At 59.7% G+C, this 23,172-nt stretch overlaps 1 protein-coding gene across 1 annotated transcript; it reads left to right on the top strand.

Moving 5' to 3' along the window:
• Nucleotide 1: 1 nt before the first annotated feature.
• Nucleotides 2–1,799, top strand: FGF4 (fibroblast growth factor 4; the record flags this gene model as incomplete). Its single annotated transcript, XM_040465803.1, has 3 exons — nt 2–293; nt 823–926; nt 1,440–1,799. Coding segments are annotated over 3 exons (573 nt in total), but the record flags the coding sequence as incomplete, so codon positions are not given.
• Between the last annotated feature and the right edge of the window lie 21,373 nt (nt 1,800–23,172).

Genomic DNA, 23,172 nt, shown 5'->3' with positions numbered 1-23,172 from the left:
GTTGGCGGTGCTGGCGCCCTGGGCGGGCCGAGGGGCCGCCGCCGCCCCCACCGCCCCCAACGGCACGCTGGGGGCCGAGCTGGAGCGCCGCTGGGAGAGCCTGGTGGCGCGCTCGTTGGCGCGCCTGCCGGTGGCCTCGCAGCCCAAGGAGGCGGCCGTCCAGAGCGGCGCCGGCGACTACCTGCTGGGCATCAAGCGGCTGCGGCGCCTCTACTGCAACGTGGGCATCGGCTTCCACCTCCAGGTGCTCCCCGACGGCCGCATCGGCGGCGTGCACGCGGACACGAGCGACAGTGAGTGGGGCGGGGGCGGGGGCGGGGGCCGGGGCAGCACCTGCCGGCGGCTGTGGGAAGCCGGGACCGGCTCGGGTCCCGGCCTCTCTGGCGCAGGGACACGAGCGCTCTCGGCCCCCCGGAGTCGCCGCGCGGACTGCCGCTGCGCACCCGGGCGGCCGAGCCCCGCCTCCCCGCCCTCGGAAGCCCGGGCTCTGGGTGCCGAATTCCAGCGCCTGCGCCCGTGGGCACGGGACGAGCGGCGCAGCCAACGGCACCCGCGGGGGCCCGGGGAGCGCGTCCAGGTCGGGGACGGCGGGGCCGCCTGGGTCCTACGGTCCGGGGCTGGGAGCGGCCGCCGCGGGGGCCGGGCAGGGAGGCCAGCGAGCCCGCGCCCGCTGGGCCCCGGGGGGGCGGGGGGGACACTTGCATCCATCCGCACCCCAGATATGAGGGGCCCGGAGGCTCGCAGGCCGAGGAGGGGCTGTCCGGGGCCGGGTGGGGCGGGCCAGGGTCCCCTGCCCCGGAGTGACCGGCGCCCCGCCCCCAGGCCTGCTGGAGCTCTCGCCCGTGGAGCGGGGCGTGGTGAGCATCTTCGGAGTGGCCAGCCGGTTCTTCGTGGCCATGAACAGCAAGGGCAAGCTGTACGGCTCGGTGAGTACCGCAGGGGCCGGCGGAGCCCCAGGCTGGGGCCGCGGCGCCCGCAGGATCGCTCGCGACCTCTCCAGGCCGGCCGATGCCTGGATCATGGCGACTGTGGTGTGGGTCACAGGATCGCCACCGTCCCGGGCCCCAAACACGAGCGGCCTGAGGCAGTGCGGTGAACTGGGCCAGTGCGAACGAGGGGCAGAGCCCCAAGACGGGGAGCCGGGAGATTTCTGCCATCCCTGAGTGGGCACCTCCTAGTCCCTCAAGAGATGCCCTCCGCAGCCCTTCTCTGTAGCGTCTCTGGTGGGTTCCAGCCCCAGGACGCAGGACGGGAGCCTTTAGGGCAGGTGGCTGGAGCACCAGCTGCTGCTGCGGGCTGGCCGCATCTGTCCCCAGCTTCCCAGGAGACACCTCTCAGCCAGAGCAGGGCCGGGCCAGAAAGGAGCCCCTGACGAGTGGCCCTCAGGGTTCCCTGGCCAGGAGGTGGCCCCTCCTGACGCCGTCCCTTCTCCCTCCCAGCCCTTCTTCGCGGAAGAGTGCAAGTTCAAAGAGATCCTCCTTCCCAACAACTACAACGCATACGAGAGCTACAGGTACCCGGGCACTTTCATCGCCCTGAGCAAGACCGGCAAGACGAAGAAGGGGAGTCGAGTGTCACCCGCCATGAAGGTCACCCACTTCCTGCCCAGGCTGTGACCCCCGGCCTCCTGCCCCGGTGTCTGGGTGCTCGGGGAGGGGGGGCCTTTCTTCAGATGGACAGTTTAATGCGAGAGTAGGTGTAAGATATTTAAATTAATTATTTAAATGTGTATATATTGCCACCAAATTATTTATGGTTCTGTGGGTGTGTCTTGTTTTTTTGTTTTTTTTTTTTTTTGGAAAAAAAGACAAACAAAGGAAAACAAACAAACAAACAAACAAAAAAAACCCAGCCCCGGGTTCTCTGGTAAGACGGTGAAGAGCCTGCCACTGGCGTCATTTAACGTGTCAAAAAGTTGTCACAAGTGAGCTGCTACTTCTCTGTGTGTTTAAAAACGGTGACGTCAGCCGCCGGCCTCAAGCCCGCTTTGCACGGTGCCCTGTAGCGTGGCTGTGAGCGTCCCTGCGTCAGGACGGGCCTTCCTGGGGGCCCTGGAGCCAGCTAAGGACCCTCCCAGCCCCCGGCTCTGCTCCCGGCATCCTCCGGCGCCCCGCTCCTTTGGGCCCTGTCGCTGTCCGTCGGGGCGTATCGCCTTACTTGGGGTACAGAAACCGCACTGTGGGAGTGAGCCCTGCCGCTCTGTTTTTAGACCTGCCAAGACTGACCTTTGAACTTCCCTGCAGTCAATCTTCCTCCATCTCCCCGACGGGGGAGACTCTTAGACCGCTCTGTAAACCCCCGCGCTCCTTTTTTGGATCAGCCACAACCCGCGTTGCTCTGTGGCCCCTGGGAAAGAGGCCGAAGCCAAGCAATTTGGTACATCCGACGGAAAGGAACCGACATGCCCGCGGGAAGCTAGACGTGGGCAGACAGGTGTGAAAGACTACAGTTCGTGAGAGCAGGTACTTCTGGTAAGTCATAGAATACAGGGTTAAAAAAAAAAAAAAAAAGCACCAACCTGTGCTTGGGCAGCTTGGGGCTGAGAGCTAGCTGTTGACTTTAGGTGAAATGTCCCCGTAACGGGACAAAAACACGTGATGCCGCGTTTGCGTGGAGGAAGATGCCGTCCCGGATCAAGTGCGTTTCGCATCTACCTCGGGAGCCCTTAAACCAGTCGTCTGGCGAGATCTGCAGAGGGCTCGGACCGGGTGCAGGGGAGCACCACCCCCAGGGTCTCTTTTTCCATATGTAGCCAAAGGGATCGCAGATAGCCTCCGTGCGTCCCATTCAAACCTTGTCACGTTTGAGCTATCTTTACCCCGTGATTTACTTTTAGTAAGGATAATCATGGTGAAAATATTTGCAGACAGCTGTTAGAGTGCACTATATGGTCACCAAGTAACCTTATATTTTTCTTTATATATTTTACAAATGTAACCCCTGTCGGTGGCAGCAAAGACACAGGGGGGCAGGGTCGGTGCTGTTTAAAAAAAGGCCCGAGGTGACGGCAAACATTTAATTTTAATGAATGACTTTTTCGAGTTTCTCCCAAATGACCTTAGCTCGCTACCAGGAATGCTCCGAATGTTTCGTCAAGACTTCAGCGCTCTCCCAGGACGTTCCCGAACACGGCGTCCCAAATTAACTTTATGGGAGTCCACAGACGGCAAGACTGGACGCTGGGATTGGCGTTTTTTTGTCTTTCACATTCCTTTTGGAAACCCTGTGGTTCGAAGGCAAATCATCCACTCAAAACACTGTCCTTCCGCCCACCGAGGCGGCTCGCGAAGCCTGACCGCCACCCGGACGGTATGGTTTCACCTGCCGTCCATGCGGCCGAGCCCAAATGTTTTCCATTTTAATCTGTGTCCTACACTCCAGGAGAGGAGTGTATCGAGGAGAGGAGATGCTAACGGATCTCGCGCGGATGGGGCCGCGGGGCGGGGGGGGGGGGGGCGCGGGCGGTGGAATGTGCGGACGTTCTGGATCCAAAGGACTCACGCGGCGAAGTCTTAGATGCCTTGAATTGTGGCACGACGCCTCGTCTCAGAGCCCGGTCGAGCCGTCAGGAAGTGAGAGGCCTTCCGTGCAGACCGTGGTCCCCCCCGACCACTGGCGCGTGTTCCGCGAGGAGTCACGCGCGAAGCGTAGAAGCGATGCATTCGGACCTTTGAAATATTACGAGGGGTTTCTATTGCCGCGACAGGGTTTAGGGTTTCTGTATCTACCGATGTTCCCAGGATCTGTCTGTAGTTCTATACAGGTGCCGACCCCACGTTGTGATGTATGTGCTGTGCACATTGAGATGCCGAATAAATGGAAACATTTATCGTGTATGAAAAGAGTCCCGTTGGACTTGACGTAGCGTTCGGGGGAAGGTGTCGAAAACGATCAAAACCTGCGCCGAAAGGCCAAGTGTAGGGTTCCCTCCCCGTCTTCCAGTGTCTATTTGAGGCCTTGAGCCTTGCAGGGCTGCGGGTGGGGGTGGGGGAGACGAATTTTCGCCAGCTGTGTCCACACAAATGGAGCCTAGCGGGGTGTGAGCGTCACGGGGTTTCGCGGAGACTCTGAGTCTTGCGGTTTATTCTCGTGATGGGGACGGTTCACGCCGTCCCCACACTGGGACCAGCCAGAGCTCTGTGCCCCCTACCCCGGTCTGGCACGGGCCCCAGCACTCTCCTGTGGGTGCAGAGTGAGCCCCCGGAGCTGGTCATCAGAAGCCCGACTCAAGAGGTGCCGCGGTGGCTTCAGTCGGTTGAGCGTCCGACTTCGGCTCGGGTCAAGATCTCGAGGTCCGTGAGTTCGAGCCCCGTGTCGGGCTCTCTGCTGAGGGCTTGGAGCCTGCTTCCGATTCTGTGCCTCCCTCTCTCTCTGCCCCTCCCCTGCTCACACTCTGTCTCTCCCTCTCTCAAAAATAAATAAAAACACTAAAAAAAAAAAATTTTTTTTTAATTTAAAAAAAAGCAGATTGACCCAAGCGGAGTTTTCAAACTCTTAAGAAGATGCCACCAAGGAGTCTTGAAATCGATGTGCCGACTACAACTAGCCTTTTGTAAAAAGGAAATGGAGTATGGTCATGTGGAGCAGAAACTTCCAGAGCCCGTCCGCCATCGGAAGGGTATAGATTAGTTTGGGAACACTATGTATATAACGAGTCTCTACTAGGATGTGACATAGGACGTGTTTGCTCGTGTGCGTTGCAATAAAAGAAATTAAGTGGTGACCTCAGGTGCCTAGGATCTGGGTCCCCCTCCCCCCCACCAAACAGATGCAATCACTTGACAGAAAGAACCCAAAGGAGGCAGTTGGGGCTATGGGATCCTTAAGCGTACCCGTTGTGGTCTCCGAGACGTCACCTCCTTCTTTTCGACGCCCGAGACCTAGCTGTGCCCAAGATGTGCACGGGCGGTGTTAGGGGTTGAATCACGGCCCCCTGAAAAAGAAATGTTGGAGCCCTGGCCCCCAGGACCTAGAAGGTGACTTTGTCCGGAAATAGGGTCTCTAAAGAGATAATTGCGTTAAAATGGGGTCACTCGGCTGGCCTTTAATCCCGTGCGGCTGGTGCGCCTCTGAAGGGTCCGTGTGAAGAAACAGTTGGAGGGAGAGAAGGCTGGGGTGTCATACGTACAGGCGGAGAGATGCCAGAGCACGCCGGCAGCTGGGAGGGGGGCCCCGAGAAGATTCCCTCTCACAGCCTCGGAAGGAGCCAAGGGGCACGCGCCTGGACTTCAGACGTCCGGCCTCCGGAGCAGGGAGACCACGGGTCCCAGTTATGTAAAGGCACCAGGGTGGTGGCATTTTGTCACCGCAGCTCGAGAGAGTCTAGTACGTGTAGTTGACTCGTATTTCCTCCGGGGTGGGCGGTGGGGGGCAGGGATGAGGCCCGGAGCCCTGACTGGCCAAGTCCAGGCTTGGCTTTTCTTCTGCTGTCCCCTGGGGTCCCCAGAAGGTCTCTGGCCAAACACCCCCGGCCTCGTCCAGCTGCTGGGGTGAAAGCCTCCCCTTTGGTGGCAAAACCCGACAGCCAGACCGAGCCTTCCTGCCTCTGGCACAGGCTGCGAGGGGCCCAGAGGGGGACGGAGGGGCCACTCACTCACTCGCGTGCCTACGACGTTGCCGGGCACAGTGCTAAGAGCTCGGTAGCTAAGTGAAGAAAAGGAAGGGCCGGGGCCCTCGTGACAATGAGGGTGTCGGCTGCACAGGAGGTCGTGAGAGCCCTGCGAGGTGGATGGGGCCACCCCGAGGGGCAGGGAGGGCGACGTGGGGAGGCAGGTGGCCCCCACCCTGGCCTCGCCGGGGAGTGGCATTTGAGCAAGGACTGGAGGCCCTGAGGGAGGAAGCTCTTCTGGGAAAAGCGTTCCCGGTGGCCGAGGGAACAGCCGGTGCGGAGGTGCTGAGCTGGGGCAGCCCCGGTACGTGGGGGCCCCTCCGAGGGGCCGGGGGGGGGGGGGCTGGAGTGCTGGCATGGGGGCGGGGAGGGCAGAGAGGCGGGTCGTGGGGACTGAGCGGAGCAGGGACGCTGCCCGTGGGCGAGAGTGGATGGTGGCGGGAAGGGGACCAGGCTCCTGTCGAGTGGGGTCGTCCTGACAGCAGGTGGCCCAGGGGGGTCCCTTCTCCGGTTGTGCTCCTCAGCCCTGCCCTCTCGTGGGTGAGCCAGCCTCAGGCCCCCTGCCTCCCAGCTGTGTGACCTTGGACGAGCCCAGTGACTCCTCTGTGTGTGAGGCCCGGGGCACAGTAACTGCTGCCTTTTGTTATTCTTATGGTCCAAACAGACGCCATTGCGGCCTTAACGTCCCAATCCTTTTCACCTTCATGCCTGTGCCCGGAGTGCTGTCCTGTGAGCAGAGGCCCTCTGTGCTGGCAGCTCCTGGCTCCTTGGAGGAGACGCGTCACACCCCAGATTTCTCCTCCTCCATGCAGCCTCCCTGGTTCACTCCAGCCTGCCTAAAGCAGGAGGGGTCGAGTCCCCTTAGCATTTCCTCAAGGCTAATACTTTGTAAGTGTTCTTGGTTCATAATTTGAATCCTACAAGCTTCCTAAAGAACGTGGGAGGGGAGGCCAGGGCCTACAAGGGGGCAGGGAGAGCAGCCCAGCGCTGAGATGCCCCCTCCCCACTTGGAGCCTCGGGCGCTTTCCGCTTGGGGCTGCGAAGCCACCTCTGCCTCCCCGGGTCCACACCCTAGAAGATCCGCATCCACCGGCCTGCCCAGCTCCCGCCCCGGAGACGCAGGCCAGACCCTGGGGTCGCCCTCCCGCCCCCACCCACACCCGGCGGACTCGGTCTCACCTCCCCTGAAATCTCGGTCTTCCCACCTCCCTGCCGGCCCCCCACTTGCCCCTGACGACCCATTCTCGGGGCCTGCTCGGCGCCCGTGTCCCAGGCCGCCTCCCCGGGCTGAGGGGCAACCCACAGCCCCCTGTTGCAATGAGAACCAAGGTCACGGCCCTTGCTTGGCATGGCCGCAGCATAACAAGCTACCCCAGAGCTAGCGACTTAAAACAACGGTTTTCTCAAAAACCGTGCACCAGGAATTTGTACAGGACCTGGCAGGGGATTCTGCAGACCGGGGGCCTTACAACAACAGAGATTTGCCATCTCACCATCTGGGGGCCAGAAGTCTGAAATCAAGGTGTTGGGCGGGCCCGAGCTCCCTCTGGAGGTTCTGGAGAGGTCCTTCCTGCCTGTTCGGCTTCTGGAGCTTCCGGTTCTGGGCTTGTGGCCCCATCCCTCTGGCCTCTGCCTCTGACTTCACGTGGCCTCTCCTCTGTGTCTCCGTCTGAATTTCCCTCATCTTACGGGGACACTGGTGGTTGGGTTCAGGGCCCATCCTAAGCGGATGAGACCTTATCTGAATTAATGTCTAAAACTGTCACATTTACAGGTTCAGAGCGAGCATGAATTTGGCAGGGGAGGGGGGGGGAGCCCGTAAAAACAAATGAAGGAAGCAGGGCAGGGCCAACGAAGAGGGAAACAAACACGTGATTGCAGTGGAGTCTGGGGTTTGAGCCGTATGCTAGCTCCTTCCCACCTGAAATCACGGGGTCCCTGCTTTTGTACCCCCTTATCAGTCAGTCCCTGCCTACAGACTGCCCGAGGGGACAGCAGATCCTTCCAAGCACAGTCAGGCAAAGTGGCTCCTTTCCAGGAAAGGTAAGGAGCTGGGGGGCTCGGCCGTGAGCAGCCGGGAGGTAGAGACCCCTGGAAAAGGGATCTGGGCGGGGACCCCCAGCATCCACCACACCCACAGTTTTTCCTAGCCTTCCAGGCTTATTCATGGAGTAATGAATGACGTAATGATGTGTGCGGGGCCAGCTCCCCCTCTCTCCCCAAGACTGGGACCTTCGGGGACAGGGGGGTGTCCCCAGGACCCAGCGCCACCCTGGGTCCCTAGCAGGCAACCTGAGAGCCTTTCCTGCCCTCGCTAGGTGTGGAAGTTCAGCGTGGGTTCTCCCCCAGGCCTCAAGTTCACACACCCCCCCCCAGCCCGTGCTGAACAGAGACCCCCGAGCCAGCTGGTCAACCAGCTCACAGCGGGGCTCACGGAAAGAGAACTTCCCGGTGCCATGGTCAGGGCGCTTAGCCACTGACTCTCCATCCCCCCCCCCCCCCCCCCCCGCCACGGGATCCCACCCCCCGGGCACCTGCCGCCCTCCCTACTCTCCATCTCTGTGAACCAGAGGACTCTAGGGACCTCTCGAGAACAGGATTTGTCCTTTGGTGTTTGCCCTGCTCGTTTCGCTTCGCATAATGTCCTCAAGGTCCCTTCGTGTCACAGCACAACATCCTTCCTTGTTAAGGCTGAGCAATATTCCCTCGTGTGGATGGACCACGTTTATACGTTCAGATGTCGATGGACACGCGGGATGCCTCCAACCTTTAGCTCTCGAGTTTTCCACAGCCGCTGCACCACGGTCCCTTGCCATCGACAGGGCACGAGGGGTCCGGTGTCCCTGAGTCCTCGCCCACACTTGTCTTTTCCGTTTTATTGATGGAGCCATCCCGATGGGTGTGACGCGTATCTCATTGTGGTGTTGATTCGCACTTGCCTGAGGATTAGTGGTGTTGAGCACCTTTTCATGTGCTTATTGGCCCTTTATTCGTCCGTCTTCTTTGCAGAACAGTCTATTCAGGCCCTTTGCTTGGTTTTTAATCAGCCTGCTGTCGGGTTTTTGCTGTGTGTGTGTTCTGGGGATTGATGCCCGGTTAGATAGACGAGCTGCAAATAGTTTCTCCGGTTCCGTGGGTGCCCGTTTACTCTGTGGGCCGTTGTCTTTTGATGCACAGATGTTTACATTTTCGTGGAGTCTGGTTTGTTCTTTTCTTCTGTCGTCTGTGCCTTTGCTGTCTTCTCCGAGAAATCGCTGCCAATGCGGCAAAGCTTTCGTGCTATGTCTTCCTCCAAGAACTTCACAGTTGAGGCTTTCCACTGACGTCTTTGAGCCATTTGGAGTTTATTTCTGTGCTTGGTGCCGGATAAGGGCCCTGGTTCTCACCTGGCAGGTAGCTGACTGGCCTCCAAGCCTCTCTTTCTCAGCGATCTGGGCCTCTGATGGTGAGCTGGGTTTTCCTGTCGATGGAGAAGCTGGAGGATGGCCCCTGGGATGAGGTGGGGTGTTTCTTGCCAGGCTGGTCCCCCGCATGGCCACTCCTTGGTGCTCCTGGGCAGAGACCAGGGTGCCCTGGGTTCACATCCGGGGTGATGTGACGTTTTTCACTTCATGAGCTCACTTTCACGCCATCGTGCCCGGCCTCCCCCAGGAGCCCCCTGGCGTGTACACGAGGGGTCATGTGGACTTCGGCTGTCGTGCCTTTGAGGGGCGGGTCTCACACTCTGGACGGCCTTCCACACTCCTGGTGCCCGGGACTCGCTGGGGCTGCTGGTGCCATCTTGGGAGGTGTCCCAACCCAGACTGGGGACCAAGTCAACCTCGGTCCGGGTGCTCTGCAACCCCTCCTTCCCCTGCACACACACACACACACACACACACACACACACACGGTCACAGGGTTGACTGGATGACCCTAGGAGCCCCAGGATTTGTACCTATGGGGTCAGCCTTGGGCCCCTGTGGTCAGGTCACCGCCCAGGGGTGCTCTCTCTGGCTCCTGAACCCCAGTGCCCACACCTTTGCCTCTGGCCTTGGACAGCAACCATCCCCCAAGCTGTCCCCATTGGTCCTGAGATGTCCCTCTGTGTTGTCAGCCCCGGGACTCTCCAGCCGAGGTTGGGGGAGGGGGGTCCAGGCCAGAAGCAGGGGAGGCAGCGGGGGAAAGCCTGGGTCTGGGGTGAGTTTTGAACAACGAGATCGAACCCCACTGAGTCCTGTGTCTTCAACCGCAGGATGGAAATAATAGTAATAAGGCCTCCCGGCAGGTCGTCTGGGGGCTAAGGGAGGTGAGACAGTGCTCCCGAAGTCTCACACGCTCAGGGGCCACTAGGGCTGCCACGACTCAGCCCCAGGGGGCTGTGTCATCCTGGGCTCTGGGTTCCTCTCGCACGACTTAAAAAAATTTTTTTAATGTTTATTTATTTTTGAGACAGAGAGAGACAGAGCATGAACAGGGGAGGCTCAGAGAGAGAAGGAGACAGAGAATCAAGGCAGCTCCAGGTTCTGAGCTGTCAGCACAGAGCCTGACGCAGGGCTCGAACTCACGCACCGTGAGATCATGACCTGAGCCGAAGTCGGACGCTTATCCGACTGAGCCACCCAGGTGCCCCCTCCTGTGTGACTTTAACTGCTCCTACAAACCTCGTGTACTTTTATTTGCCTGATATTTTTGTTGCCACCGATCCCTCCATTACTTAAATCATTTGCAGACTACAGTACCAGCTGAAATGGGAGAACGCTGTCCCTTGCCAGACGCAGGAGGTAGGTAACCCCTGGGAACAAACACAAAATGCAAGATACAGTTACCTGCCCAAAGCTCTGAGCCTGGGGCTCACTATTTCTCTCTTTCTCTCTCTCTCTCTCTTTTTTTTTAAAGAGGGAGATTTGCAAGTGTTAGAAATGTGTTAAGAGCTCCCTGTCACCAAACAGAAACTTTCTCCTCTTAAAGAGCATGGCCTAAAGGGACTCTCTCCCTGTGACATTCCAAGTGATTTAATGGCACCCTCGTCCCATCTAAAATCAGCCCTCCTGCTGGGGGCCAGCGGGAGACCCTGCCCTTGGATAACACCCCCTTAATACACACAAAGGGCAAAGACAGCCGAGTCCCTGGGCCGATGGGGAGCGCCCTGGGCGCCCTCTCCACACCGCCCCGCTGTCACCTGCCCCTCCCTGTGCACGCGCCCGCACTCTTGGATCAAATACAAAACAGTAGCTCGAACTCCGTGGAGGTTTGAGGATGGTCGTGACTTCTTTGGCTCTCCTCGCAGCGAGTGTCCCCTCCCCTTCTGGCCACCCCCCCGCAGAAGTACACCGTGTGCCTTGTAAGGCTGCGTCATGAGAGGCGGTCCAGCCTCCGTCTAGTTCACGGGCCCCTTGTCCTTGCAACCTTGAGCCACGGCATCTGGAGCCCGGCGACCCGAGGCGGCCATGTTGGGGAAGCCCGAGCTGCACGAAGAGGCCTGTGTCCTTGCTGTGCGGCGACGGTCCTCGCTGTGTCTGGAGCTCAGACTCTCGCAGCCCAGGCACGGGACATGGAAAGAAACTTCCAGCCACTTGCCTTCTGAGCCGAGGCTCCAGGTACCTTGCAGCCAAGACAAGCTACCTCGTGTCGTGTCCAAGTTCCTCACAACAGACTCCGTTAGCCCGGTAAAATGGTTGTTGCCTTTTTTTTTAATGTTTCTTTATTTTTTAGAGAGAGAGTGAGCACGGGGGTGGGGCGCAGAGAGGGAGACAGGGGATTCAAAGCCGGCTCCAGGCTCTGAGCTGTCAGCTGTGAACCAACCCACTGTGGGGCTCGAACTCACAAACCATGAGATGGTGACGTGAGCCGAAGTCAGACACTCAACCGACTGAGCCCCCCGGGCGCCCCCATTGTTGCCTTCTGCACTAAGTTTTGAGGGAGGGGATACGAGGAGCAGGCTGTGACGGGGCGGGCGGGGCGGCTCGGTCGTTAAGCGTCTGACTTCAGCTCAGGCCATGATCTCACGGTTCGTGGGTTCAAGCCCTGCATTGGGCTCTGTGCTGATGGGGAGGGGCCTGCCTGGGATCCTCTGTCTGCCTCCCTGTCTCTGCCCGGTCCCCATTCACGCTCCCTCTCAAAAATAAACAAATAGAAAGGACATTTCTGGAAGAGACGCAGTTAAGGCACAGGAACCAATCTAAAAAATGAGTTTTAAGTGTTCGGTAGACGCATTTTTGTTTTTTTAAAGGATGATGGTTGAGTCTTCTGTCTGCAGGACCACCCAGAAGAAATACCTTCCAACTCGTCTGTCTCGCTGCTTTCCTGTGGTCCTGCCCCTGGGCCTTTGCACACTCGCCCTGCTAGCCCTCTGGAGGCGGGGGGGGGGGGGGGGGGCCTCTTCTTTCCACCCGCCCGCTCTGGGCACCAGCTCACTCACAGGCCGCACAGATCAGCCGATCAGCCGGTCTCCTTGTCACCCTCCCCTCGAGGCAACCGCGTCGTCTGAAGTGACCACCTGTGCATCTTGGTATTTGCTCCGTGGGTCAGGCCTCGCCCGTCTGGGTCAGGGCTGTGCCCCAGAGTGGGGGCAGGGCACCCAGGGGACCCTCGGCGTGTGCTTGTTGAATGAATAACAACGAATACGTGGAATCCGAACGCCTGGTGACAACCGAGCTGGAATGTGCCACTGTGGCTCAGGACAGGTCTTGGAGGCAGAGGAAACCTGCCTTAAGGAAGTATAAATCATCCCCCGAAAGGTGCTGGACACTTCTGGGTAAGCCGTCCTGTTATTAGCTTTTTCTTTAAATCGGCTCATTTGTTTAAGGTTCCTTATTTATTTGGAGGGGGAGGGGCAGCGAGAGAGGGAATCCCAAGCAGCCTCCACCCTGCGTGAGATCCCATGAACCGTGAGATCACGACCCGAGCTGAAATCAAGAGTCGATGCTCAGGGCGCCTGGGGGGCTCAGTCGGTTGAGCACCCGACTTCGGCCGGGGTCATGATCTCGCGGTCCGTGGGTTCGAGCCCCGCGTCAGGCTCTGTGCCGACAGCTCGGAGCCTGCTTGGGATTCTCCCTCTCTCGCTGCCCCTCCCCCACTTGTTCTCTCTCTCTCTCTCTCTCTCTCTCTCTCTCAAAAATAAACATTAAAAAAAATTTGTTTTAATTTCTACCTTTTGGGAAAAAAAAAAAAAAAAGACTGGAAGACGTCTAAATTGGCCACAGGCCCTTCCTGTTTCTGCGGAGCCTCCTCAGGGTCTGGCTGCAGCTCCCCCGCCAGGGGATGGAGTCTGTTTCCCCTCCATGAACCCGGCCGTCCTCCTCCCGCTGAGGTTAATGGAGCAGGAGCCGCACACGAATCTATACGGAGGCCTGGAGCCCAGAACAAGGTGTGCGAACCGCAGCCAGCCTCCGGGGGGGCCGGGACAGGCCCCACTTGCCTGCAGGCCTGTGGTCAGGGCCTCCCCAAACACTCACACTTCCCAGGGAGGCCCCTGGCCTCTTCCCAGCTCCTTGACACGAGCCCAGGAGTCGTGGGCCTTCAACAGAGGAGCAAACAGTGCCTAACAAGCCCCCCCCCACCCCCGGCCCTTTGAAACTGGCCTGATTTGTACTTCAGAGCTAATGTGATTAGAAATGAGATTGTCACCAGGATATGTTAATGGGTTCAAACAGCTCCCAGTCACCTTCCTGGGGGGCTGCCCCAGATGACTGGAGCCCGGTGTCTCCAGAGCTCTGGAGGGCGCTGGGGGGCCCCAGGGGGGCTCTGAGGGGCTCTAGAGAGTTCTAGGAGGCTCTAGAGGGAAGTCTGGGGGGTTCTAGGATGCTCTGGGGAAGGTCTGGGGGGCTCTGGAAGGCCCTTGGAGCTCTAGACGGCTTTGGGAAACTCTGGGGGGCTCTGAGGGGCTCTAGGAGTCTTTGGGGGCCTCTGAGAGGCTCCGGGCAGAGCCTGGGCTGGGGCTGGGGCCCCCGCTTTGCTGAGATCGTTGCTCCTGGGTCTTATGAGAGGCCCTACAGCCCCGTGTGATGATGGGCGCCGTGGGTGTCTCCTTTCGCAGGTGAAGATCAGGCTAAAAAGCCAGAGTTTGCCTGGCCAGTGGGTGGGGGGAGCACACTTGGCCCCCGAATTCCTTTAACCCCGTACTCTCCTTAAGCCCTTCTCCCCATCGAGAGGGAAAGAGAATGTCCAGGCTGGAAAGACAAGGAGGTTCACAGGTGTCCGCGCCTCTTGTCCCCTGAGCAAGTGGAAGTCAAAGGGTGCGGTCCTGGGGCAGCTGTGACAAATCGCCATACGCCCTGGGGGCTTAAAACGGCAGAAGGTTCTCTCCTGGTCTGGAGGCCAGAAGTCTGAGATCCGGGCGCCCTGCTCCCTCCGGAGACGCTGGGGGAGGGCCCTTCCTGTTCTTCCAGCTTCTGGGGGCTCTGGCGCTCCTGGGGGCGGCCGCCAGCCTCCAGCCTCTGCCTGTGTCTCCGCTGGCCTTCTCTGTTCTGTCTCTGCTTCTGCTTCTCCTCCCGTGAGGACACCTGCCATTAGGTTTGGGGCCCACTCTAAACCCAGACTCATCTCACCCCAAGATCCTCACCTTAATTACAGCTGCACAGACCCCTTTTCCGAATAAGGTCACACACGCACAGGTACCTTGTGGGGTTAAAACTTGGGCACATCTTTTGGGGGGGGGCACCATTCAATGCATTACGGAAAGGGGCCGCAAGCCCAGCCCCACCCCAGCCAGCCTCCTGGACTCCAGATGGAAGAGACCGAGCTGCTGGCTGGCCCCACCCAAGGCCACGGCCCAGACACAGCCGGCAGAGGAGCAAGCCCAGGCATGGGTGCCGCGCGCGATTCGAGCAGAGACTGAAGCCGGTCTGGGAGGGCGGCGGCAAAAAGAAACAGCTCTCGTCGCCCAGCCCGCGAGGTCCCTGCCACCCGCCCAGCCCCATCTGCCCCCCTGTCCTCCATCCTTGCCCAAGAGGCCCCAGGGCCTTTGCACTTGCTCACTCGGCCTGGAGTGTTCTTGCCCCAGATCTTCACAGGCGGGCTCCTCTGAATCCAAAAGCCTCCTCCCTGCCCCCAGCTAAAGCTGCCTCCCACAGCCCCTGCCTCGGTGCCTCCTATCAGCAAACCAAACCATCAAGTTCGTGTCTGTTGTGCGTCTCCCCTAGCCTTGGAGCCCCGCGAGGGCAGGTTCCTGCCCACCTCATGTCTCTCCTTCACCACTGCATCCCGGGCGTCATGGCAGGGGACGTTTGTTGGGCGGAGGAGTGAGCACGGGCACAGGCGGATGCCCCCTCCCCGGCAGCTCTTGTCTGGGGCAGCGGCTCCACGCTCCCCGTCCCCTCCTGTCTCCTCTGCAGGCTCTCGGGACCTTGAGGACGGTCGGGTCCTGGCTCCCAGCAGGCCACTCCCGCCCCACCCCCGGGATGGCCTGGTCCAGCCAGGTGGGAGCCGGGTAGAGCCCTGGGAGGGCCCAGCTGCCTTCACACCTGGCGTGGCAGGATCATCCTGGCTGCTTGCTGGGGTGTGTGTGCCCGACCCGGAGCCTTTTGGTGACAAATGTGCATTTTTGTGAGCAAGATGGCCTCAGGAAATCTCTACCTATTCATGCGCAAACAGCAGGCCTTGAGCAGCAAGGGTCAGAGGGTGCTGGCCCCTCTCCCGTGGGGCTCTCTCTCACCCAGCTGGGCGTGGGGGACAAGGCCCTGGGTCCCCGAGGTGCCACAGCCTCTGCCTCTGCCTCTAGTCTGAGTCATTGGACCTGGAGCCACAGCTTGAATACTCCCAGTGATGGGCGCCTCGCTCTCGAGACCAGATGGACTGCGTTCGTGAGACGGAACAGAGCTTAGTGTTTCGCTGGTGACCTCGGGGGTGATACCTCGTCCTCCCTGGGGACACACAAGAGTTATCAGGTAAAATCCCGGCCGGCCAGTTAAATCCGAGTTTCGCCTTTCTAGCGTAAGTGTATCCGAAAGACGGCAAGTTTACTGGATTTGGGATGTACTTGTATGAACAAATTATTCGATCTTGATCTGAAATTCAAATTTAACTGGGCGTCCTGTTTTTTTTACTTGCTAAATCTGGCAACTCTGGCCCCCAGTTCTTTTCTCTGGAGCCTTGAGGACTCTTGGATACTCAGGGCAGGTCTTATGGAGGGAATGTGACCCTCTGTGTGTCAGCTGTACTTAAAAAAAAGAGAGAGAGAGAGAGCAGGGCAGAGGGTGAGGCCCCGGGGGACTGTGGGTTCAGCCTACCTGTTGGGGTTCCACTTCTGGGTCCTGCCCCACAGGCTGGGCAGAAGCTGTTTTTCTGCTCACCGTAGCATGAGAAGCACGTTTCTCAAGAGCCCCCTGGGATCACGCATGTCCAGGGATGCTGGTCCCCCCTCCCCCCGGCCCCCGGGACCCCTCAGGCACAGCAGGGGGGTCCTCTGCCAACTCCTGGCCCTCTGCCCTCTCGTCTTCTGGACTCTCCATCCTTCTGGCTGGATCGCCACCCTCCAGTCCCCTGTGGGGAGGGAGGGGCGGGCCCACTTGTCCCCCTCCCTTGCCCTGAGGACGATGTTCCGTGCTAGCCTGGCTCGAACCCCGGCTCTCGGTTTCTTCCCCGGGGACCTTGCGGGTGCAGGATTCCGAGCAAACCGTCCCAAAGCAGACTCTGGACATGTGGCACGTTGAGGGCCTCCCGTGATTGGGCGTCCGCTCAGCTCTTGGCCCAGAGGGGCGCGAGGCTGTCACGATCGAGCGCACATGTCTTGCCGCCGATCTGCCCGGCGCTATTCCGGTGAAGGAGCACACACCCCGACCCCCACGGAGCTTACGTTCTGGTTTGGGGGACAGGCGGTAAAGGAAACAAGAGGGGCGCCTGGGGGGCTCAGTCGGTTCAGCATCGGACTTCGGCCCAGGTCGTGATCTCGCGGTTCGTGAGTTCCAGCCCCGCGTCGGGCCCTGTGCTGACGGCTCGGAGCCTGGAGCCTGCGTTGGATTCTGGGTCTCCCTCTCTCTTTGCCCCTCCCCTGCTCACACTCTGTCTGTTTCTCTCTCAAAGACAAATAAACAAATAAACAAACATTTAAAAAAGAAAGAAAGAAAAGAAAAGATGACTTAAAACAAATAAACAAATAAACATTTAAGAAAGAAAGAAAGAAAGAAAGAAAGAAAGAAAGAAAAGAAAAGAAAACAAGATGACTTAGCGTCCCTTCTAGAAGGGATCTTCTAGAAGGCTGGATGGCCACGGGGAATGCCGGCCTGTGGACAAGATGCGGGGCCGTGGTTTTAATTCAGGAAAGCCCTTGCTGAGAACGAGTGTGGCCTCTGAACATTGGCGTGAGGGCAGAAGCCAGCAGGTGGACCCAGGGGGTGCCAGGCAGAGGGCACAGGGGGACTGAGGCTGGGCGAGCGAGACAGGCCCACCGGCGCCGGGGAGGGGGCGGGGGGCCGAGGCAGGCACCGGCCTCTCTTGGAGCTGAAGGGGAGCCTCTGGGTGGTCTGAGTAGAGCAGGGAGGTGGGAGAGGAGGGTGGGCGGAGTAGGGAGCTAGCTCTTTGCAAACACCCCGTGCTGTCCCAGCTCGTGGGGACAGCCGGGCCACCTCCCTGCCCTTGACTTTGATGACCAGTGAGCCTTCAGATTGGAAATGCGTTTGTTTTTCCCCTTTTCAGTGAATGACTTATTTTCCGGTTCATAAAATGCACCCACCGCACTTGCTCATGAGCTCACAGACCCAGAGAAAGAACGTAAGGAATTTCCCAGCAGCACGGGTGCCAATGTCACCCCCTCCCCACAGCCAGGCATTTCTGCCCGGCCCCCTCACCCCTGCCGGGCCCAGCGCCCAGAGGTCCCAAGCCAGCGGCAACCCCGCGGGGCCCCACAGGCAGGCCCCGTGGGAGCAGATTCCAGGCCTAAAGATCCACCCTCGCCTTGGGCCACCCCATCCCGGAAAGGTCCCCTGCCCGGCTCGCCCGTGGGCTGGCTGCTGGCAAAACAGGGGACAGCATGGGTCTCCAGGGACGTCAGGCCATCAGCTGAGCCCTGGGGCGTGGGGGGCGGGGGGGGGGGGCAGCAGGACGAGACCCAACCAGAAGAGAGGAGGCTGCAGACAGAGGCCGGGAGCGCCCCTGACCCCGGGGAGGGGGGGTCCGCCCAGCTCTGCTGTGCAATCTCGGACAAATCGCCTAATCTCTCTGTTCTGTACGCTGTCCAGCTGCGAAACAGCACTTAGGAGGCTGGGAGCCTTCATGAAGCCGCCCTGGCGAAGGCCTCCGAGGCCGCAGATGAAAGAAGGCCACTGCTGAGGCACAAAGTGTGCCTGGCCGTGACCCTCTCGGCCCAAGTGCGAGTGGAGGGAGGAGGCGGCTGATGTCATTCGGGCCCTAGCACCCACCTGGCCTGCTCTGGGGCGAGGCTGGGCCCCTACAGCCCTGCAGGGTCTCCCTCCCGGCCCTGTCCCCTCCCTGTGCCTCACTGGGCAACACGGCGGGCATGTGGCCTTCAGAGGCGGCTGCTCTCGGGGCCAAACAGGAGGCCAGAGGCTGCAGCGGGTGTTAGGAGACACCTGTCTGGGACCGGTGTTCTCGGCTGTGCCCCGGCCGGCCTGGCCCGCTGTGTCCTTGGCCAGGACTGCCCCCGTGCCTCGGCCTGGATGTCCCCCTTCTCTCCCCTCTCCTCAGCCCCGCTCGTCCTGCAAGGCCCCCCTCCCCCCTCCCCCCGCACGGCTGCTGGCCTCTGGCTTCCGTGACCTGGTTCCTGGGTGCTCGGGACCCCTGACGGGCATGTCGGCGTGTGTCCCCCATCCCTTGAGCCCGCCCACCTCAGACCCTGGGCTGGCTCCCTTGTCTCCTGGCCTGCCCACATCCCATCAACGTAGAGACTCTGGTGTTCTGGAAGCATCTCTCCAGCCGAAAGCAACCCCATTCCCTCTGGGGCCCTGCGCCCAAAGCCCACGCCGGTGGGGCGTGCGGCCTCGAGGGTGCGACACGGGGTTCCCACGGGGCCTAGCCGTTCCGCTCTGGGGACGTGCCCACGAGGCCGGAGACACGTGTCCTCGCAAAAACCCGGATGTGAACATTCAGAACGGCACTCTTCACAGCCACCGAAAGACAGAAGCCACCCCCATGTCCAAGCGATGAACGGATAAACAGCATGCGATCTGTCCGCACAGAGGAGTAGGACTCAGCCACCAAAAGGCAGAAAGCCTGGACATGTGCTACAGCGTGGACAGACCTGGGAGACGGCCACTAAGTGAAAGACGCCGGACAGAAGGCCACGAACTGCATGACTCTGTACGAGATGTCCCGACTAGGTCAGTCGCAGGGACAGAAAGCAGACTGGTGGTTCCCGGGGTGAGGTGGGGGTGGGGGGGCCCGGGGATCCCCTGTGCCTGGTGCAGTGTCATCGTTCGTTTGGGGGGATGAAAACGTTCTGGAATTAGATGATGGTCGCACAGCATGGGGAATGTACTTACTACTCCTGAATTGTGCATGTTGGAACAGTTAAAATGGTAAATCTTTTTTTTTTAATGTTTATTTTTGAGACAGACAGAGAGAGACAGAGCATGAGCGGGAGAGGGGCACAGAGAGAGGGAGACACAGAATCCAAAGCAGCTCCAGGCTCCGAGCTGTCGGCACAGAGCCCGACGCGGGGCTCGAACCCACAAACCGTGACATCATGACCTGAGCCGAAGTCGGACGCTTATCCGACGGAGCCACCCAGGCGCCCCTAGAATGGTAAATCTTATGTGTACAGGCGTTTTCCACAATAAGCAGAAATGTCCCACGTCCAAAAGGAGACGCCACCGGTGCGCACTGGAGGGGACAGTTAAGTGACACTCAGTTCACATCCCGCGACGTCAAAATGATGCAGATAGATGGCCCCGTGATATGGAAAAAAGCAGGTTAGCCACAGTTGGAATACAAAGGGTCTGAAAAGTTTAAGTGTTTGTGATTCTGTGTGGAAGTTCTAGAAGGATCCTCCCCAAGCTTCTCAGGCTGATTATCTCTCGGTGATGGGATTCTAGAAGGGCTGTATGTCTCCCGGGTGGCTCACTAGGCTAAGCGTCCGACTTCGGCTCAGGTCACGATCTCACGGTTCGTGGGTTCGAGCCCCGCGTCGGTCTCTGTGCTGACGGCTCAGCCTGCTTGGGATTCTGGGTCTCCGTCTCTCTCTCTCTCTCTCTCTGCCCCTCCCCGGCTCACATGCTGTCTGTCTGTCTCTCTCAAAAAGCAAACAAATAAACATTTTGTAAAAACTCTTTAGAAGGGCAGTGTGTGAGCACATTCATTCTTATTATTTCTAAAATGTCCGCAGCAAACTTTTGTAACCAAAAAACGTTTCGGACGCGGACAAAGGAGGAACGTCAGGATTTCTCTGAAGTCCTGCCAATGCTTCCTGGGGTACAGAGGTGCGGGGGGTCAGCAGGGGAAAGTAGGAAGGTCCTTCCCCAGCCCAAGTGACCCACATGTCTCCCCCCACTGTCCCTTCCCGGCCAGGGGGCCCAGAAGATGAGGAGGGCCCCTGTGGACAGCAGGAGAAGGTGTTTCCTGCCCAGGAAAGGCCAACAACTTTTCTCTGAGGACCAGCGGTATAGCATTCATTCATTCATTCATTCACTCACTCACTCACGCCGCTCTTGGTCCCGACACTCGCTCCGTGCCTGCTCAGGCCCCACGTGAGAGTCTGGGCAGCCGGGAGGCTGGTTGAGGCAGGAAGGATGCAGTTTGCGACAGAGCGCTGGACCACCCACCTGGGCTGAGGGGCGATGCATGGCTGCGCAGGGGAGCCCAGAAAGTTCTCCCGGGGAGGGGCCCCAGACCAGACATATCCTGTTCCCCAAACAGGGGGCCTCAGAGACCACCCCCTAGCCCACCGCCCTGCTCTCCCTTGCAGTGGACTTGACTTTAATCCGGTGAGCGGACAAGCGATGAGGCCCTACTGTGCGCCAGGCCCCGGGTGCCGGGAGTGAGACACGGGGCCTGCTGGGGCCTCCGTTTGACGGTGGCTTTCCGGGAAAGCCGTCCGGGAAACTAGATATTCACAGAAAATACCTGTAAAATCTAAGCCACTCCCCTGCCCCGAAACTCCAGCGGCGCCCCACACAAGGTCCACACACCCTGTGGGACTGGGCGTGGCCGTGCTCCCCGACTCCCGTCTGCCCCGCTCCCCTTGTTCACCACCCTCCAGCCATACTGCCCGTTCAGGCCGATTCTTCAATGCTCCAAGCTCTTTCTACCCCAGGGCCTTTGCTCTTGCTGTTACCCATCACACGGAACACAGTAGGTGCTCAATAAGTTTGTGTTGAATGCACGAGTGACTAGAAAAAATAGGGTGTTGCTGACCCCCCGAAATACTGCCCGGACTCCTGCGACAGGGCTCTCATCAGGGCAGCCCTCTGGTCTCGACCGCACGTCTTTTTTTTTTCTTTTCTTTTTTTTATTTTTTTAACCGTGGTGAGAATCCGCAGTCATTGCTCGGCTCGGCACTAATCCTGAATTAGTGAGGCACCACCGTCCTTTGGTGTTAACATTCTCTGAAGTTTGGCTCAGAAAAAAAAAAAAGAAAAATGAAAAGGAAGGCCGGGCCCCCCCCCCCCCCCCCCCCAAAGAAAGGCACAAGTGAGCATCGCAGAGCTGGGGGCGAGTCAAGACCAAAGAAGAAAGCACAACCTGGCCCCGATGTTTGGCCCAGGCAGCCTTTGAGGGCCAGCTGTGCCCGGTGCGTTTGTAGCGCGGGCGGCACAGCCTGCCAGATGTTCCGCGGGACGACTGGCACTTCAAACGCCCAGGCCCCAGCCCATTACCTGAGCAGGCTTTGTGCATTTCAAAGGGGAAGCCACTTGAACTTTCCCTGTAATCATTAGGCCCCAACTTGTCTTTCATGGGCCATGCTGCACGGGGGAGTCCCGACCGTTACCAGGTTCTGATGGCCTTGGAGCCCACCTGGAGAGCCCCACCCGCGGCTACCTGCCCCGTGAGCTCTCGCCGCCCCGGGGGGCGCCCAGGACCCCGTCTGGCCGCGGTGTGGCCCGGGAGGGCAGAGGCCACCCACACCCGCCTGCGTGGCCGTGGTGTCAGACTCCTGGGGCGGGCATCCCGATTCTACCACCTGTCGGCCGGCAGACCTGGGGCGCGTCCCCGGGCCTCCCCGACCCTCCGTCGGGGGGGTTGCAAAGAATCACAACAGGGCCTATGTTGCAGGCGTGCGGGGAGCTGCGAAGCGCTGGCATTTTCCAAACAACAAAAGCCGGAACGAACGTGTGGCGGGTTGAATAGCATCTTTGCGAGATTCGTGTCCACTCAGAACCTCAGAACGTGACCTCATTTGGAATAAGGATCTTGGCAGATGTGGCTCAGCTAGGGATGCAAATGAGATCTTCCCGGCTTCGGGGGGCGGGGGGGGGGGTGGCTAAATCCAACGACCGTTGTCCTTCAAGAGGCAGAAGGGAAGAAGGCCCGTAAGAGAAAGCCACGCGTGGGAGGAGATGGCGGAGGTGGGGCCGGGGGGACGTGGCCGCAGCCCGGTGACCCCTGGAGCCCCAGGAGCTGGAGGGGCAGGAAGGGCCCTCCCCAGAGCCCCCAGACCCTGGCCCGCAGACTGGGAGAGAATACATTTCTGTGCCTTTAAACCTGTAAGTGTGCAATGCTTTATCACAGCCCGGCTGGCAAACAATTAAAAAGGCAAATTGTTGCTACTCTAAGGGATGCTCCGTGCAGCCGAGGCGTCTCAACGGAAACCCGGGCCGACGCCCCGCGGTGGCCTCTTTCGACGGGCAGCACTCTCTGCTTCCAAAGCAAGCGTGGGAGGAGCAGACAGCAAGGGAAACAGGTTTGGGGGTGACAGAGCCGGGCTCGAAGCATGGCTCTGACCCCTGCCCGGCCGTGGGACTCTGAGAAGTCACGGCTCCTCTCTGAACTCCAGTCACTTCCCCTATGACGTGGGACCGTTACATCCACCCTCAGGGTCTCCGTGATGATGAAACCAGATCAGGATGGGAAGCACTCTGGGCCTAAGCGTTCAGTAAAAGCGTGTATTAGCGACCCGTTAGTTAGCTAATTGTTGCATAGCAAACAGCCCCAGGAGCAGCGGTAGAAACCAGGGCCAACGCTGACTGCCTCACGCAGTGGCCCCGCCTCCGAGCATGGGAGGAGCTTAGCTGCGTGTTCCCGGCTCGAGATCTCTCATGAGGTTGGACTCAAGCAGCTGGCCAGGGCTGTAGTCTCTTCCGAAGGCTGGCCTGGGGCTGCGGGAACACCTTCGAGATGGCCCACCCACACGGCCCCTGGCGGGGGACACGGCGGCCTCTCCCTAAGGCTGCTTGGGTGACCTCACAACATGGCCGCCAGCTTCCCGGAGCAAGTGATCCGAGGGAAGACAAGTGGAGACAAGTCGTCTGCTTGTCGTATGCACAGCGTGTCCTTTCTGCCACATTCTACCGGCCACACAGCCCATCCCTGCTACAGTGCGGGAGGGGGAGGGGACCGCCCAAGGGCACAGCTCCCAGAGGCCGGATCCGTGCAGGCCATCTTGGAGGCGGGCTGCCTGGGGTCTAGGACCAAGATGTTCTCGGGAAGGCGGTGGCCCTATCCTCCAGACGCGCCTTGGGTCCAGCCTGCCAGGA

The sequence above is a fragment of the Herpailurus yagouaroundi genome, unplaced genomic scaffold (assembly GCF_014898765.1).
Source record: "Herpailurus yagouaroundi ecotype Mexico unplaced genomic scaffold, PumYag 569, whole genome shotgun sequence".
Classification (NCBI taxonomy): Eukaryota; Metazoa; Chordata; class Mammalia; order Carnivora; family Felidae; genus Herpailurus; species Herpailurus yagouaroundi.
Note: the sequence above shows the minus strand (reverse complement) of the source record. Positions and strands in the feature narration are given on the sequence as shown.